We start from the raw sequence: 18,264 nt of genomic DNA, 5'->3' as shown, positions 1-18,264 counted from the left end.
TTCCTTCTGATTCTCCTTCCTTACTGAATGATCATTATGCTTTTAGGGTGTTCAAAGTTGACTTGCATAAAATCATAACACCATAAAATCATAAAATTCTGAGGTGAAAAAAATATGTACACCCAAACACTCAAATTAGAGCAACATTTCTAAAATGGTACATATAAAATCATCCCTTGAAAGTTTTATGATTTTATGATTTTATGTAATGAAAATTTTATGATTTCAACTTTGAACACCTTATTTGACTCACTGTGCTTGGAACATTTCCTCAACACTTTGTCAAGTCTCTATCAGTACTTGTTTTCCCACCATCTTCAATAAAATTGATTTCAAACACCCATGCCCCCGCTTGACCATACCCTGACCTTCAGGGTGACAGGGGGTAGAATGCAATACCAGCCAGGGGTAAAATACAATGCTGCCCCAGAAGCACTTGCAACATCTCTGCCAAACTTGGATCCACCATCCATCAAGTAAGACTTCAGTAAGCTGTACTGCATGGTCCAATTCTCCTGCAAGAAGGTGTCCACTGCCTCTGACGTAACACCAGGGGAGAATTTGATGTACTCTCCAGAGACTTTCAGGGACTAACTTCATGTTTTTCAGGTTTGGATGTGAGTCAGATGTGGATTAGGAAATGATTGATGAATTCTTCAGAAGTCAATGGGAAGTGTGTCAGAAGTGATGCAGAATTTTCACAGGACCTTGTGCAATGCTGTATAGAACTATTTCATTTCCTAAGGATAACTTAATTACAACCTGAAATGAAATGATACTTACTCAATGCCCAATTATTAATCACTTATGGAGAATTTCTGTTGATCAATTTCTCTATGTGCAAGGGTTTCACACAATTTAAATGTGACTCAAGGGGGATTTAATGGCTTTCTGACCATTTTGTACTTGTAATGGAGGTGAAAGGCCCCTCCAGTGCACATACACAAAGGTGAAATTGGCAATCAACAAACAGAAATTGAATTATGATTTGATTGTGGCCATTGTGTCTTAGTGGTTTCAACTGTGTTCTGGTTGCGTTCTAGTTGACTTCTGCATGACTTCTGGATGATTTATGCATGAATCCAGGGTCACTTTCAGATCATTTGTGTTACTTCTTACACTACTTGCATCAAAGGCATCCAGCACAGTTACAAAAAAAGGGTACAGTATGGCACTCTTTGGAGAGTGCGTCAAAATCTTGCCTGGTGTAAGGTTGTTGAGAAGCTTAGATTCTACCCAATGGCAAAAGTTGTCCTGTGGAATAATCAAGTACTTTGCTCCTTAGGGTGGACCACATCCATTGTGACACAGCCAAAGAAAGTTGATTTCTCAGTCACATAGTGCAGCTTCCAATTTTGCCACGGATATCTTTTCTGGCAGGCGTCAGTGGTGTAAACTTAAAGCACGCAGGGCTTAATGCTGCTACTGAGCACAGTAATGGCTGGCTGTGGTAAAAAAAAATGTTACACTTTTGAATGCTCCAATACATAGTGTAACATACATAATCACCCATCATGGCTTCAGAGACACTTTCCACCTGGAGTGCCTCTTTTTTTTATATATAGTGTTTTTGATTTCACATATCACACTGTACAACTAAGAGCGGAGTAATTACAACTGTATGTATCTTGTTTTGTGGATTTTCTGTCCTATCAGCAGTACAACATGTCATGAGGATGTTGGCAATCTGGATGGCATAAGGAGAAATAGAGAAGAAGATGTAGAGAAGAGGAATGAGAAAGAAGAAAGAAAGATTTGAGAAAATTGAGAGCAATTGGAACACAGAGAGCAGAAGGATGACCACAAGGAAATAAATGAAAAGGCTGGATTGGGGAGATATCGCAAGAATAGACACGGGAGGTGGTTTTGCCCTTACCCATTAGAAGAAGTGTTGTGTCTAGAGGAGGGGCCATGCTCTATCCCACAAAAGGTTGAATTGTATTTCTGTATAAGAGTTTATTAATTTGTGTAGAAGGTGCCCAGTTCTTCTAGAAATCAGGAGAGCTTGCGTGCCAAGCGGGTCCCCCCCCCCCACAAGGGGCTGTTGGCAAAGGCAATCTGGATGTAATCAAGCCGTTGCGGTCTTCAAGAGCATGAGGACCTCCCTTCAACATGACACAACCCCTGCCACTCCGACAGAAACAAACAAGGTGCCCTCCACCTCCCTGCAGTGGTAACACCTTGGGGAAGTGATTGCTCAAATCCAACAAGTACATATTTGTCAAGATTAACTAAGTCCCTCCCCTGCCTGAGGCTTTGCCGGAGGGAATTAAACCCTATCAGGAATTCATGCGTGACAATATTCTAAGTTTTGGTGGTACTCAACTTTGAGTGCCCAGAACTCAACCTAGATGATTAGCTAGCAATTCAAAAATTCAATGCATGACCACTGCAAGAAAAACTCTAGAAACTGCTTGCAGTTGAGATGCAAGAGCTCAAGGCAAGCTGTGCCTCATGCAAGAATCAAGCACTGGGTGATTCCATGCACATTGTCTAATTTATGCAAGAGTGAGTCTAAGGTACAAAAAACTAAGTACATCAGTTGATACCTGTGCAAATTCCCCTTTCATGTGCACATACCCCTTTCATGTGCACATACCCCTTTCATGTGCACATACCCCTTTCATGTGCACATACCCCTTTCATGTGCATATATCCCTTTTGTATGCATTCACCGCGTTCATAAGGTGTACATAGCCCTTTATGTGCACATACACCTTTCATGTGTGTATATCCCTTTCATGTGCATGTATCCCTTTCACAATGTGTACATACCCCATTCATCATTTGTTCATGACCCTTTCATGTTTACATGTCCCCTTTGAGTTTTTTAGGTCCCTTTTAGTACCCCTTTTACCATTCAGGTTTACATACCCCTCTGATGTTTACATATCCCTTTCATGTGCAAATATCCCTTACTGCACAAACACCTTTCATGCATAAATACCCCTTTCATGCATACATACCCCTTTCATCATGTGCACATATCCCTTTTATGTGTTAATACACCTCCTCACATTCCCCTTTCATGTGTACATATTTCTTTATCTGTACATATCCCTTTCATGTGTACATACCCTTTTTATTTTATTATGGCTGGATTCAATGGTACATGGATTGTTTAATAAAAGAAAATGAAAGGGTGCTCCGGGTGATGCTCATTTGCCTCAGCCTACTGCATGAGCATTGAGCACTCCAGCATGTTCAAGATTGAGATGCTGAACAAGGTACACACTCAAGGTGCACCAGCACGGAATTTGGGTGCTTGACTCCAGCTTGAGCTGAAGCTTGATTGAAGCTTGCTGCATCTCAACTGCAACAACACTGGGTCGCTACGCTAACCATAGCGGTTAGCGTAGCGTAGCGCAGCGCGAATGCGCTATTTTTTAGCGTAGCGTTAGCGCGATTGCACGCATATGCGCTAACGCTACGCGCACGCGGTGCGCAGCTATTTTAGCTGATAGCGTAGCGTTAGCGCAGATGCGCGCAATTGCGCTAACGCTACGCATGCAGGGCGCAAAAGAGCGCGCGCTGCGCTGCGCTACAGCGCCTTTAGCGGGAAAAAAGGGCTTTTTTTCCGCTAAAAGCGCTGTAGCGCAGCGCAGCGTAGCGTAGCGACTGTAGCGGCGCGCTAACGCTAACAAAGAATTGGCGCGCTGTTAGCTCCGCTGAAAATTAGCGCAGCGTAGCGGCGCTAACAGCGCGCTAACGCTATGCAAAATAGATGGGCGCTTTTTGCCGCTACGCTAACGCGTAATGCTGAAATAGCGTAGCGTAGCGTAGCAACCCAGTGTTGACTGCAAGCAGTTTCTAGAGTTTTTCTTGTAGTGGACAGGCCTACATTGTTTCTTTCTTCTGATACAATTTGGGACCATCTCCTCCTCATCTTTGTGCTGATTTTATTTCTCAAAAACTTCAAAAAAGGTGATTTCCCCAGGCTCGGAGTGGATCACGAAACAACAAGTCCATGCGTGATTGTCATCTCTGATACAATGTGATATGAGTATGTGCACTCTTCTTTTTTCATGTTCAATCAGGCTTGCTAGCCTCAATCAATACTCCAAACAATTGTGTTTTTGGCTTTAAGTAATAGGTTGGTCTGTGCTCATAAATCCCGGTGGTATGCTGGGATATGATAGTTATTTTCCTTTTATTCAACATTTTACAAATATTTTTATAAAAACATTGGAGCAAGTATACAAGCAATGGAAAAAATATAGAAAATAAGCGGACAAAGAAGCGCATCAGGAAATACAAGTTTCAAGAACAGCAGGAGTGACCAGGAATATAACTTTTTCACGGATCAAATATCCAAAATTCTCACGCGATAATTCCTGATAGGGCATAAGTCCCTCCGGCGAAGCCTCAGGCGGGACTTAGGGCCTGTACCATATGAAATCTGTTTTTCCCGCGCGAGGAAAACAGTTTTCTTTTTTTCAATATTCAGTTTATCAAGAGGTAAAAACAGCCTCCCATAATTGTGTACCACAACTGCAGGCTTCCTGCACTTCTCTCCCGGCCCAAACTGTGTATGTACATACATAAATACATAACACATGGGTCCAGGGGGGATGGAAGGTCCTCAACACTAGACCAATACATTCATTGTGTATTGGTCCAAGATGAGATCCCATCAGACCAATACAATGTATCAATCTGAGGGGAACACTCCCCTTCTTCCTCTTGGACCAATTGTATATCGGGCAGAGAGGAAGAAGGGGAGGATTCCTCTCAGACCGATCCAATAGAGCGGTCCAAGAGGAAGGGGGAGAGAGCTACTCAATACATAGTATTGGTGGCAGAACCCTCTCTCTTCCTCTCCAACCAATCTAGTTGCATCGGTTGGAGAGGAAGGAGAGAATTCCTCTCAGACTGATAATATCAGTCTGGGAGGATAGACGGACCGAGTTGTTGGCTCGGTCCAAGGTGATCATGGGTCAGTCCGAGGTGAGAGATGGACCAATAAATATGTTGCATCGGTCCGAGATGAGAGAGAGACTGATACACCACCGCTCAAATTCAAGCTTGGGTTGATGTGGGCCCAACGGCGCGGTCGGCAAAAGGTTGGCCCGGGTAAGCGCCAACCTGCCCACCCAGACTTCGAACGCGGGATCGGATTGTGTTGAAGATTGGTTGGGCCCCCCTTGACCCGACCCATCCAGCACCGCGGGCGGTCAGATGGGTCAGCCGTGTCTAACCCAGCCAACCCATGCCGGCTCTGATCAGCGTGCCCACGGGGCAAGCTGGTTGGGCATGACAAGAGCCCAACCAGCTTTACTCAGCTGGTGGGCCAACGCAATCATGGCTGGCGCTGAGCAGCACGCCAATGTTGTACTCTGGTTGAGCCCGCGTTAGGCCAACCAAGAAATGATTTTTTTGTTTTAAAAAAAAAACATGTTTTCTGAGCCTCTTTCCATGTTTGGAAAAAGGCTACATAAGTGAGAAATTACAAAAAAAAGAGTCTTGTCCAAATCCGCAGACTTTGTCTGACAAAATTTGGAGAAATGGGGTCGATATGAAACAATAAACCACCAATTAGCATAGAAATGTTTGGTGTCTTAATCGGCAAGGCCGGTGCCTCTCGGTCAAGTGTACAGTGCCCCCCACAACTTCTCAACTACCCCGCACCTGCAAAAAAAAATTAAACTTTGAACAATGTGTTCAAAGTCACCAGACATGTATCACATGTAAACTATACATTTTCGAGCCCTACAGACGTAGGAGAACTCAAAAATATAACTTTGAAGTCTGTGCAATGCCTCAAAAAAAAGTTTCATTTTTTTCAGATGCAAAATTTGGAACAGCTGGTTTTAAGACCATAGTATGTGGCTATAGACATGTACTATGGACTTATAGAATATTTATTATGTATTTAGAGACTAAATTATCTATGTACATACATACTACAGGTGTAGGTATTTATTTAAATGTGTACCTCCTTAGTTATTGATGATTGCCATATCCATCAGTACACTCTTTGGAATGTGGCAATGTGAAGAATATTTCTTCATTGCTCTCTTGGCAGCGGGTCCAGTGAAATTTGAATGACTTTGGACTATTATCATGCATGTTACCAGGTCTGGTTGGTGAAATGTGACATTTGCATCAAAAAATGGGCCAAAAAGAGCCCAGCATCAGCCCACTTTTAAAAGATTTTTTGGAAAAAAAATCTCCAAAATTTGGAACCCCCCTGTAGGGGTAGTTCAGAAGTCGTGGGGGGCACTGTAGCAAGCTGTAGTTCGACGACCCTTGGAGCGCCGTGATGTGCTGGGTTCGACCCTGGTAGCAAGCTATATTTGTGTTACGCGCTCACCGGACCCCGACTGCGGCGCCCACGGCGGGCCAACTTGAGGAATTCGCCGACCGCGGGCCCCGCACGTGAGAATCACGTGGGAGGCCGCGCCGACCGCGGGTGGCGATCACTCCTGCTCCGGGTGACACCAAAACTTCAGGGTGGGGTCGCAGGGGTCGTCTCCACATCGCGTCCGACGTCAAACCGCGGTTGGGGGCGCTCCGTGGTGTACACATGGTGCATTGGCCGAGAGAGGCCCTGGTGTCTTGGTTGGAGGGGGCTCAGCAGAAAGAAAACACACATGAGAAACAGGGTCAGACCTGTTTCTGGAAATTGATTGTTTTGAGCGAAAAACAAGTTCTGATTTCCCCCAGAAACAGGTGCTGTGGTACACGTTTTCGAGGGGAAACTGTTTTCCGTGAGGAAAGTCGTTTTCCGGCCAAAAAACAGCTTTCGCATGGTCAGCCCAAAGTTGGCAGATGGTGGCCGCTACCGGAGTGCCTCGACAGTTGGCGGAGTCATTATGCAAAATGACCTTTATTCATGCGCGGGTCAATATGCATATGGTGAATCCAACTTGGGGAAGTCTTGCCAGGGCGGCCCGGAGCTGCCGAGACCCACAAACAACAATGGACAACCCAGGACAGCCACCAATCCAGCTCAGCCACCCCTACACCTGTCTGTCATGTGGACTCGCATTCACCACTGCCCAAACTCAGCGAGCTCACTACACAACCGACCTGCATCGATACAACTCAAAACGATCAGTCGCAGGCCTCAGTCCGGTCGACCTGAAGACCTTCAACCAGAAGTTCAACAACGATCCTCAGGACGGACAACAACCGACCAGCCTCCAATCCAGCCCCCAAGTCTATCAGTGTCAGCCCTGCGGGAAGTCATTTAATACTCTGGCCGCCCAAAACAACCATCTGGTCAGCAAGAAGCACCATCAGACCGTCAATCAACAACCCAAAGAAAACAAACACCAACAAACTAAAATCGGACATCTAGCCGAGAACTCCTCAAATCCGATAGCCCAATTGGACAGCCTCGACCTATCCGAGAAGATCGAAATAGATGCAAGCCCATCTGAACAGAAGAAGGCCGACTTGGAGCGGCTGATCGAGCTGCGGATTGCCCAGGCGCCGCGGATCGAGCCAAACGAATGTCTTTTCTGCCCCCGCTCGAGCTCGGTCCGCTTCGCCGACCCAGACCAGGCCCTCACCCACATGCTCCGCACCCACGGCTTCTTCCTACCCGACCAGGAATACCTCGTCGATAGGCCCGGCCTCCTTGCCTATCTCGCAGAAACGATAGCTGTCTGGAACGTCTGTCTCTACTGCGGCACTGGGTTCGGTGGTAAGATCACCGCCGACCATGCCCCTCAAGATCACGCCTCATTGACCCGCAAAGGACTCGAAAGCGTCCGCAAACACATGTGTGATAAAGTATTTTTTGTTTTTACTTGCTTGATATCAGTCACACATCCATACATACTACACTCTTCATACTAAATCATTGCCGGTTTGTTCTATTCTCAGAATCATTGCAAGCTGGCTTGGGATACCGAAGAGCAAAGGCTAGAGTACTCTGACTTCTTTGATTATCGAGCGTCGTACAAGAAGCTGAAGCCGATCAAGAACAAGGCCAAGGCGAACAGGATCTCGAGTATGGTTGAGGAGGACGAATGGGAAGATATGACGAGCGAGTCGTCGGATGTAGCGGACAACGAAGACGACGATTCGCTCCCGGAGGAGCGGCAGGCCGTCCTAGGCGACTCGGCCTTCGAGCTAGTCCTCCCGAACGGGGTCCGGCTAGGTCATCGGTCGTTGCGGTACATCTACAAGCAGAACCTCCTACCGTACGCGGTGGGCTCGCAGTCGACTCAGGCGGGGAACCGGAACATCAATCTGATCACCCGGCTCGCCGTGCTTTCCTCCCCTGCCGGCACGCCGTCGGCGCTCACGGACCACACAGAGGCCTCCTCGGTCCTCGTACCCAGACTTGCCGGTCGACCTAACTCGAAACAGGCCTCGCTCGCTAGTCAGGCCCTCATCCCTAGCCGCGGCGCTGGCCTCAACTTCAACTCCAGGGCATCAAAGAACAACCCCCAGGATCTGGTCATCAAGGCACGTAATGCCGGTGAAGCTAAGATGGCAGGCCACCACATTCGGACCTTCAAGGATGTTCACAAGCGTCAACTCTTCCAAACCAGAGTTGGCTGCACTAGCGGGAACAACCAGAAACATTGTACGTACCTCCTCTTCTATCTTTTTCCCTTTTTCGAGAAAGTCTTTAATTGACCGCTCGTCTTCTTGCAGATCGAGATCCATTGTTGCAATGATCTGGATCGACTCAGATTTCAAGATTTCATCTCCGATTTCAAGAGAGTCGCAGGGGATTGGCAATCACAAAATTTTGATCCTCAAATAAAGCTCCCAACTCTTTCTCGTCCATTACAAGAAAATACATACACCATTTTTCACACGTGTACAGCCAAATACTTACTTACACTCAAATTAGACCTCCATTTGTCTTCTTTTTGCATGTTGTGTTTTGGTTTTCCTTTGTCATACATTTCCTTGCTTGCTTTTTTTGTACCTTTTTGTCACATGGACAAAAGAAGGCAATTATCCATAACACACTGAAACTAAAGCACCGTGACACTTGAATCAACACATAAACTGGCAGCAGCCCAGATTTGGTGCGCTATTCATCAAATAGCACACTTGGGTACATAGCTCTCACACACCACAAGAAAAACTTAACTGCTAACAGTTGATATGTGGGTCACTGCTGTGCTATCTGCCTCCTTACCTTAATTCAAGTACCATGATTTAGAGGGCCCTGCTGTGGCCTGGACTGGCGTGAAGTGCCCCTTGAGCGAGACGGAAACCTTTGAAGGAAGGGCTTTGGCAGGGAAAATGTTGCCCTCACATTTGCCCCACCTTCCCGGAGGAAACCTCTTCAGCCAAATCAACCATCCAGAAGGCCTGATTATTATACATCTTCTGCGCTAGACAGACCACCCGGGTTGTGTACTCCACTGTCAATAAATTATTAAAATTTCAATTTTCCTGTGTGTTTGTACTGCCCAAGTAGCTGAATGGATCTGTGGCTGCTCTGGCCCTGGTGGTTGAACACGGTGCCTCCAAGAGAGACTCTCAGTCTCTCACTCACATCCCAGGAAATGGATATTATTATGTAGCTCAAAATATGCCAAAAAAGACATAGGCGGGCCCCATGGACTCCACCCACCTCCTGCTTTGCTTCTGGTAGCATAACATGAATCTTTTGTATTGAGTCTGTAAGAAGGTTGAGATTTTCTGTATCAACCTCCACAGTCCTATTTAAAGAATATAAATAGTTGTGGTGCTACATCACGTAACTTGAATTTGTGGGATACACTTATTCTCAAGAAGAAGATGAGAAGTCTGGCAAAAGATTTATTTTAATTTCATCCTGAAATCTCAGTTCAGTTTTTAATAACTTTTTTGGTTGGCAATAATAAGGGGGTGATGTCACAAGGTTGGAGCTGTGTTGGACAGAAAACCAATCTTTACCGGTGCTGGGACTGGAAAGCCATAACTTTAGCCCACTGAAAATCTTAAGATGTTCAAGCTTAAGCGGATTTACATGCAATACTTGAAACCAGAATGAGAAGAGGCTTATAATTCATCTCTTGATTCAAGCAGGAGCAGAAAGGATCTGCTTCACAATAGGGCAAAAATGATAAGAAAAATCTGAGCACTTAAAGTTGTAGGTTCTGTCCGTGTGAAGAATTTGAGCCACTTATGTGTCTTGTACTGTAGCCAAAAAAATGATTCCCAGATTCACAATCCGGTGGAGCCACCATTGAAAAACTTGAATATTCATCATTTTTTGAAGAAAAAAATATATATATTGAAGGTCAATGCATTGTGATAGAGGAAATATGAGTAGACAAAATTGTAGATAAAATAATGTAGTATAAGTTTCACCTGGGGCAGAACTGTGGAGAGGCTGGGGGAGGAGTTGAAAAAAATTAAAACCTCCCAGTCAAACAAACTTTCTGCTCCCGCGTAAAATTTGCAGTAATACAGGGGCGGCTTTGCCGCCAGCCACAGTGAGCCTCCCACCAGGGGGGACTTGTGTCAAGTTAGTGATTCATATTTATTTTGATTTCCTTGAACTTGTGCTCGGTACCGGGTGGTCAAACTTTCCAAAGTCCCTGCCTGAGGCTTCGCCGGAGGGATAGGAATTCTGGTATGTGACTTTCGGATCTTTCAGCCCGCTTGTTGTTACATCCCTCAAAATATTGTCACGCAAGAATTCCTGATAGGACGAAGTCCCTCCGGCGAAGCCTCAGGCAGGGACTTTGGGCCGGGGGGTGTAGGGTGGTGTGCAGTGAGTGGTGTGATGCCAGATGATGTCATATGCTTCTACTGTAACAGGATGTATGCGGGTCAACGGCAAACTCTCCTCGATCGCGACCTGTCCTGACCCTTGAATTTGGAGCGCTCGACTTTTGCCTGCTTCGACCTCGCCTCAATGTCGGATATCGATGTCATTCGCTCCTCAATAATCGCTTCGCTCTTCTCGCCTCATTCCAAGGGCAGTGCTGGACAAAGTGAGTCACCTTGGATAGCCTCAGAAAACACCACAGCTAATCGGCTTCTCCCACCTGATCAATCCAGCCGGCCAGACGTATATTTCTCATTGTAAAACTTGGGAGGACGTTTCAACTAACGGTGAACGAAAGCCGAGGTATATCCTACTGGCTGGTATGTGCTTTCTGTCAACTGTTCTTTTCATGATTTTTATTATTTACTTATCCTCTGACGGTATTCTGCCTCCCTAGTTGGTACCACCGCTCGTGTTTTTCTCCATAAATCAAAGCGCAATACCAATGGATCATTTTCGATCGGAAAAACTTGGGATATCATTGATCTTCGAACCGTTGAGGTGCTTGATGTTAGTCTGACTATTGTATCGATCTCTTGCTGTACGCTGCTACATTCCATCCAACGCTGATCTCACCAATATGACCATCGACTAGGAATCTGCGTTCCGCTTGATTATCGGCCAAAGGTCTTATACCTGGCTTGCTGAGAATGTTAATGAACGGAACAAATTCGTCGACGTGCTCGTTAGATCATTCAGGCAATACTCCAAGGGTGAATTGCCTCAGCTGATCGGCCTTCCAAATGGCGACTACTGTTAGTCAATATCTTTGTCTCAACCACATCTCGACCGGCACTTCCTGATCTAGGCACCAGCTGACTTACACACTTTTTTCACTTCAGCTACCCCCGCCTATTCGAATCCTATACCCTCGTCCCCCGTCACTTCCGCCCAGTCATCCAACACCACTGGTGCCAGGGGTCGACCAATCAACCCGCTTACTTCACCCAACCCTTTACAGCCTTCATCGACCCTCCGTCCTTCACCTGTCCCTCAAGCATCCTTTCAATCTTCGTCGCCTTCTTCCACTCCTATCTCTTCTCGCGGTGCCCCGTCTTACGCTACCCCAGCCCCATCAATTGCCACAAACTTCACCAATACTAGCAGCCCCGCTGCCATTTCCCATGCTGAATCATCGCGTCGGGCACACCATGCCCCCCAGCTCTCCTCCGGAATCGAATCTCCCATTCCAAGTCCCAAGCTTTCTATAACGCAGTCTCGAACCTCAGGTGAAGAGGAGAGCCGTATTGGTGGCTCACCTGGTTCACCCCGCAAGGCTACCCGTCCGAAAATCTCGATGGCTGGCCTGTCATTGAACCATCGCTCCCACTCTCGCACCACTCCCACAGCCCCAGATAGTCCTGCTGTCAATCGAATAATCAGTTCCCCTTTAAGACCCAATCAAGACAGGTATCCAACCAAGGAACCACGGCCGCCGACTGCTGAAACACTGGAGCCTTCGCGCCACTCTACTGCTGACGAAGAACAGGATATTAGCTCCTCAGTGTCCGTGTCAAAACCAGCACGGCCGCCACCAGCTAAAAGCGCGTTTCGCTCTCGTGAATCGCTCCTAGGCGAAAAACCACATACGCCTTCGGCAACGTCTGACAAACCAAAGGCTGTAAAACCGTCAGACGAATCAGATCTTGCCATACCCGATGTACTCTCTAATGTGGAAGAAATCTTAGAGGGATTCCAATGGCGTGCAATCTCGTCAAATGGTGCAGCTGAGTCTGTTAGCCAGATCGAGGATCAGCTCATGACAGAATTAAAAGCCCTAGAACTAGCCGAAATCCATGCTATCATTGAGAATGATGATCGGGTTGGAACAATTGTTACACATCTCGACGAGAGCTTGGCTGAGTTAGACAAGATGGAGGCATTATTGAGTCTTTATCGTACCCAGCTAAACGTGAGTTCTTTGTGTCTAGTTACCTTGGTATCCGCATTGACCGCATTATTCTTCCCCACAACCAATTGCGGGTCAATTGAAGATGGTTGACGAGGACGTGGTTCACATCGAAAGTCAAAACCGAGGCTTACAAGTGCAAATCTCAAATCAACGAGTTCTGTTAGAAGAGATTGAAGATATAATGGTCCGTATAGAAAGTCTTTTAAAAACAACCACCTTAAATGATTTACCGATGCCATCGTTTTCATTAGCAAACTATTCGCATTCCTGATACTGCCCTTGATGCACTTACCCAAGAACCTCTCGATAGCCAAAAAGGGATCGACCAGCTTGAGAAGGCCGCGACCAGTCTTTACAAGGCCATTTTGTCCGTCAGAGACATGAACAACGTCGCGGCTGTGGCTGCTGCTTCGGACGATAAGGTAGAGCAATACAAAAGAAATGCTCAACAGTTCTGCAAACGTGTTTATGAGTTCCTCATCGTGATGTTCAAATATCAGGTCAGTTTGTTATTCATAACTCCTCTCATCCAAATATAAGACGCCGATACGCTTTCGCTCATCACGATCTCGCATAATTTAATTGTCAAATCATTAGGCCGGGTTGATATTAAATGATAAGAATAATATCAAGTTAAAAAATGAGTTGAAGCTGCCTTTACATTCATCTATGGAGAAATATTTAGAGCGATATTGTGGCTTGACACTGTTCACAAAGGAGATTGATGCGGTCAGATACCAACAACTATGTGCAGTTGAGTAACCTATCATCCCTGACTCGACACACCTACAGCTTTGTAGGATGTGAAACACTAACATCCATACCACAGTCATACTTTACTACTGCCAGTGAGCTACACAAAACAGAAATATCGGAAATAATGTCGATGTTTCGCAACAAAGTTCGGAAACCCAATGAAGAAGAACTTGAAGCTAGTAAGTGATAGTAGCATTGAAGAAGAAATCCAAACCTTAATCGCATATAAACGCTAGTTTTCTCCTTCAGCTTTCGCAGCCCAGCTTTCTCCAACAACTCCAAAAATGATGGTCCCTCGAAACCCCCTCTCAAAGTTTGAGAAGCGAGATAAAAAAGATGCCAACAGTTCGACAGATGTTTTAACGGCTGGTGAAGCGCTACACAAGTTTTTGATCCAGTTGATTCCTCACGTTCAGCGCGAACAAAACTTTGTCATCGATTTTTTACATGTCCATTCCGGATCGGAGGACGGAGATGGCTTGATCACTTACGCCGGCTATTCTGGCTTGGAAGGCTATTTCAAGCGTGCGGCCGTCAACCTGATGCAGACAGCTATGGTCAACAGCAAATTCAATGATATCCTAAGCGTTATGGATTTGATATTTGGATTCCTACCTGGAGAGATGAAGGAATGGGTTGAAGCAATGGTAGCCGCGGATCCCATGTGAGCTTAGCCTGTAGTTTTATTTTTCATCTTACAAAACTAAACGTCAACCTTGCTTTTCAGGCAGATTATCAGTGTGATGATGGCGCTAGATTTGGTTATTGGATCAGATATCCTTGTGCGGAGCGAATTTCTCAACAAGATATTGGAAGTTCAGCAAAAAAGGTCGCTAAACATTTTCGAACAAAACATTAAAGAACAATTGAAGGCGATCGAAACGACCAGGTTGACAGTCAAGAAACGGAAAGGAGTTGTATCCTTCATATCCACGTTTCCCGATTTTGTCTTGAGGGTGGAACGTCAGATGGAATTCGGAGAAACGGCTGATTGTCCGACGCGAAAACTAGTCGATCAGCTCTATGAACAGATCAGCCAGTCTATGTTTGAGGCTCTACAAACAATGGCTAAAAGTGAGGGGGATCCTGCTGCGAACGCTGGTGGTGGTAGTCAAGAAGATCGCGACAAGGATCGGCTAAATTATCATACACTTATCATAGGTAAATTGAATTGATCTGAATTTCTTATTTTGATTTTTTCTAAATTGTTTCCCATTTTTAGAGAACATGCATCACTTTGTGACAACGGTGTCCAAGATCAATGCACCTGCCTTAAAAGCTTCTTTGGAGAAAGCAAAAGAGCAGTATGATCACAATCTGGCTTTATATATCCGACTGGTGCTTCGACGACCACTGGCTCGTTTTATTGTTCGTGCTTTGGCCCTTTCCAAGTTGACATCTATGGGTTAGCAGATTTACTGACCAAGTACTTCGAGCAAACAGGACTATTTCCAGGGGATAGATGAACTGCTACGAACTACGGAACCTAGCCAAATCCCGCAACATAGTCAATACACCAAGACATCACTGAAACGAGTAATCTCGACCCAAGACAAAAAGGACATCAAAAAATCCATCGAAACATTAAGTAAACGGGTCGACAAACACTTCTCAGATGTCGCAAATCCATCAGCTGAGAATTCGGTAGTCATGGAGACCGTCTGGAGCGCCTGCGAAAAGGAATTGATCAGATTGATTGGTGATTGGCAGGCCCTCTTGGAGAAATGTTACAGTAATCCAGCTGAAAGCGGCACGTCAGGCGGTAATGATAAGGGCGGAGTTCCCAAGTTTGAGTTCGGAATCGACGATGTCAAACTTGCCTTCCAAAAATACCGACCCGGAAGTTGATTCCCGCCCTGACGTAATCTGATTAAAGCTACAAATGGTACCGGAAGTTGATTCCTAGTTCGCGACAGTCTTAATAATCGCTCAATCACGATGAATTGATGTTGCAATGACTTTTCAGCAGTAATAACATAAACTCACGCCATTTCATTTCTCTCAGCCACTCTTCCCCCTCTTAGCTATCCAAAGGAAGCGATCGCCCAAAATGTTGTCATTTTTTAGCTTCAAGAACAAATCACATAGAAAACATTGTACGTATTTTGTGTATGTATGTAGTCGATACTTTTCTCCTTCACTATCCAATTTGAAACCTGATTTGATTGTCACGGATACGTCCCATATTTGGAGGAAAACCCTTGCAAGAACAGACCCAACGCGCTCGCGTACAATGATATCTAATAACCCAACTTCATCGTTATTCCCTGCGTCGTATTCCGACTGAGTAGGTCATGTCAAGGTGAAAGCTCCCGATGGGTTACCTACAGCTTTGATGATTGGGTTGGCACTGAGAAAAATAAAAAGATTTGGATTGCAGACAGTTGAAGAGGAAGAAAAAAAAAAGATGATATGTTGATAAAGCATGGTTCGGTTACATGGATAAATCAGAGTCAATGCCGAAGAAAGCCCAACTGGGAGGATGGCTACATAATAATTAAATACGTTCACAGTGTTCAAGCACACGTTTGACCGTTGCCTTTTTGGAAGATCATTGCAACCAGTTGGTCGCCAGCAACACTCACATCGGCAGGACTTCGACGCGCTGGCTGGAGAGCGAAAGAGAGGCAAACAAGATCGACATGGATGCCGTTAGTTAAAAGGCTCGTTCTGAATTTAAATGTCTTTGGTCACTCACAGCCGAGCTCTTATTGGCACCACAGGCCTGTAAGGTGCTGATGGCCAAATTTTTCAATTCATCGACGGGACTGAAAGCAAGAAGTGGAACATGAAAACAACCTTTTTATTGGTAAATCATCGTGTTGGCAAATAACTGATGATAACTGATGATTCCATGTGCAACTCACGCTTTGGAAGGTGCCACCGGCCCTTGAGGGGTGACTAGTTTGGCCTGTGGATATATTAGTGAAGAGAAGAGCACGATTGGCTGGTTAGTAATTGTTCCACAAATTCGATGAGGTTATTTGCGAAATGTTCATTCTAAGAAACATACGCTGCATGTGCCGCAAGCAGCGGATGAGGTTTTCTTCGCAACCAGTGACTCTACCGCTCTGAGCAAAGGTGCATAAGTTGTGTCAATAGGTCCCCGATGCTCGATGCTATGAGGAAGAAGGAAAAATGGTACAATTCTCAAAGGCTGGATGACTTACTTGACGCAGTCTGCAACCACAAAGTGGTCCACATGGCCAATGTTGTCTTTGCAGTGGACAGTGTTGGAATCGTCCCGACGGGAGAGGTTCTCGGGCTCGATGCTGAGCGAGCGGCGGCTAGTACTGAGAGCAGAATCCCCTATGTCCTTGAACCAACGACGCGGTCGCTGAATGACGGTGAATGCGCTCACCGCCCCAGAGCCGGTCATCCAATTGTATGTGACCGGCACCCCCCAGCCGATTCCACAGTACGATGTGCGAAGGCCGCCTGCTGAAACCCCGCCGTAAACGTACTTCTCTTCTACGGCCTCAGCTTTGGGGGCATTACTCTCTTCGGCGGAGGCAACTGCGAGCAGGGATGAGGCGGCAAGCAAGTAGGTAAACTTGACGCAGATCATGTTTTGACTTGTAACTGTGCGAGGTTCAAAGCGGCGAGTTCTTGCCACAGGGCGTCCTTGGGATCGTGCTAACTTGAGGCAGAAGGTGGGATTGGTACGAGGATGGGAATGTATTTATAACCACAAGAGACAGGCATGCATTCTTGACTCAGGCGGTCCTCCGAAGCTCAATTGAGAGCTTCTCACTCGCCCATTTCCCCTAATAATCACCTGTCCAACGAATAAAAATACCGCTCTTTGAGCAGATCTTTTCCGGAATGATCTACATTATGTGCTTGGTGCCCGGTGGAAGTGCTGAGCAATGTCAGGACATGCTCAGCAATTAGCGAGATGTGCCGGTCATGAAGCAGATCTTTTCGGGAATAAACTACCAGGGCCGGGTTGACCGCCCCGGTGGCAGTGCTCCGGCCCGGTGATGTGATGCTAGGCTGCGTTAGCCAATCGGCGAGATGTGCTTAAGAATTCAACCAGAAGCTCTAGCGCGGCGGCCACCTGCGGCCACCAAAATTACATCCAAGCTCACCCAAGTCCATCAATCCAAGTCAATCCAAGTCATCCCTACCGGAACTTACTTGTTGTAGAGGCCTCGGAGTCGCCTGTTCGGCCTGTTGTACATGGCGGTCCGAGTCAGACTCGTCTGTCCGAGCACTTTCTACGCCTATTGACTGCTCGGACAGGGCTGTCCGACGTCTTTGCGGACCGCCACGTCCGACAAGCGGCCGGACGGGCCGCCCCCTGACCACCATTCTGTCGGTGCGGTTAATAAAGGCAGTGAATGCAACAGAGTGATTTGTAGAATGCACCCTTATGCTTGCCTCGGCCCTCGGCCTTTGTACTCAGAATCCTTTACCCGGCGGGAAAAAGAAGAGGTCACGGTCCGCCGATAAAAGCGGAAGCCTAATGGTCGTTTTTTTCTCCCAATTGCCTACTAATCTTGCTTTTTGGGAGCGATCTTCGCGTTCTCTCGTGATACACCAACTGGGTCCTTTTTCAAGATCACACTGCCACGATTAGTGAGAAGAAGGAAAATAACTCCCAAGAACGGCGGATCGTTTCGCTCGTATGATAATGGCAGGGAGCTTTCGAGTGCACACCGGCCATCAAGTCAGGCTTAATAAACGTCCACCCTTATGACGATTCGCCTTCACGAGGAGCCAGGCAAATGTCAATATGTAAATATCGAGACCAACATAAGATGAGGAAAACCGAACCGAGCCGAACCGAGAGTTAATTATCTATGGAGCCAAGCTGGACCAAGTTGAGTGGAGGATGAGAAGAAAGCATCGAGTTGAG

At 46.2% G+C, this 18,264-nt stretch overlaps 3 protein-coding genes across 3 annotated transcripts; 2 read left to right on the top strand and 1 right to left on the bottom strand.

Moving 5' to 3' along the window:
• Nucleotides 1-6,921: 6,921 nt before the first annotated feature.
• PtA15_11A642 (uncharacterized protein) lies at nt 6,922-8,636 on the top strand (the record flags this gene model as incomplete). The annotated part of the gene is made up of 3 exons (XM_053161572.1): nt 6,922-7,740; nt 7,834-8,542; nt 8,614-8,636. The coding sequence occupies 3 exons, from the start codon at nt 6,922-6,924 to the stop codon at nt 8,634-8,636; spliced, it is 1,551 nt and encodes a 516-aa protein (XP_053025505.1).
• A 2,186-nt stretch (nt 8,637-10,822) lies between these two features.
• PtA15_11A641 (uncharacterized protein) lies at nt 10,823-15,251 on the top strand (the record flags this gene model as incomplete). The annotated part of the gene is made up of 13 exons (XM_053161571.1): nt 10,823-10,901; nt 10,969-11,055; nt 11,133-11,245; nt 11,331-11,490; nt 11,578-12,647; nt 12,730-12,831; nt 12,899-13,147; nt 13,245-13,400; nt 13,477-13,582; nt 13,653-14,067; nt 14,131-14,564; nt 14,626-14,771; nt 14,847-15,251. The coding sequence occupies 13 exons, from the start codon at nt 10,823-10,825 to the stop codon at nt 15,249-15,251; spliced, it is 3,522 nt and encodes a 1,173-aa protein (XP_053025504.1).
• Nucleotides 15,252-15,919: 668 nt separating this feature from the next.
• Nucleotides 15,920-16,971, bottom strand: PtA15_11A640 (uncharacterized protein; the record flags this gene model as incomplete). Its single annotated transcript, XM_053161570.1, has 5 exons — nt 15,920-16,012; nt 16,102-16,171; nt 16,271-16,314; nt 16,417-16,474; nt 16,574-16,971. The coding sequence occupies 5 exons, from the start codon at nt 16,969-16,971 to the stop codon at nt 15,920-15,922; spliced, it is 663 nt and encodes a 220-aa protein (XP_053025503.1).
• Nucleotides 16,972-18,264: the final 1,293 nt, after the last annotated feature.

This window comes from Puccinia triticina, chromosome 11A (assembly GCF_026914185.1).
Source record: "Puccinia triticina chromosome 11A, complete sequence".
NCBI classification, from domain to species: Eukaryota; Fungi; Basidiomycota; class Pucciniomycetes; order Pucciniales; family Pucciniaceae; genus Puccinia; species Puccinia triticina.
The sequence above is the reverse complement of the archived record's forward strand: the minus strand, read 5'-3'. Positions and strand labels throughout refer to the sequence as shown.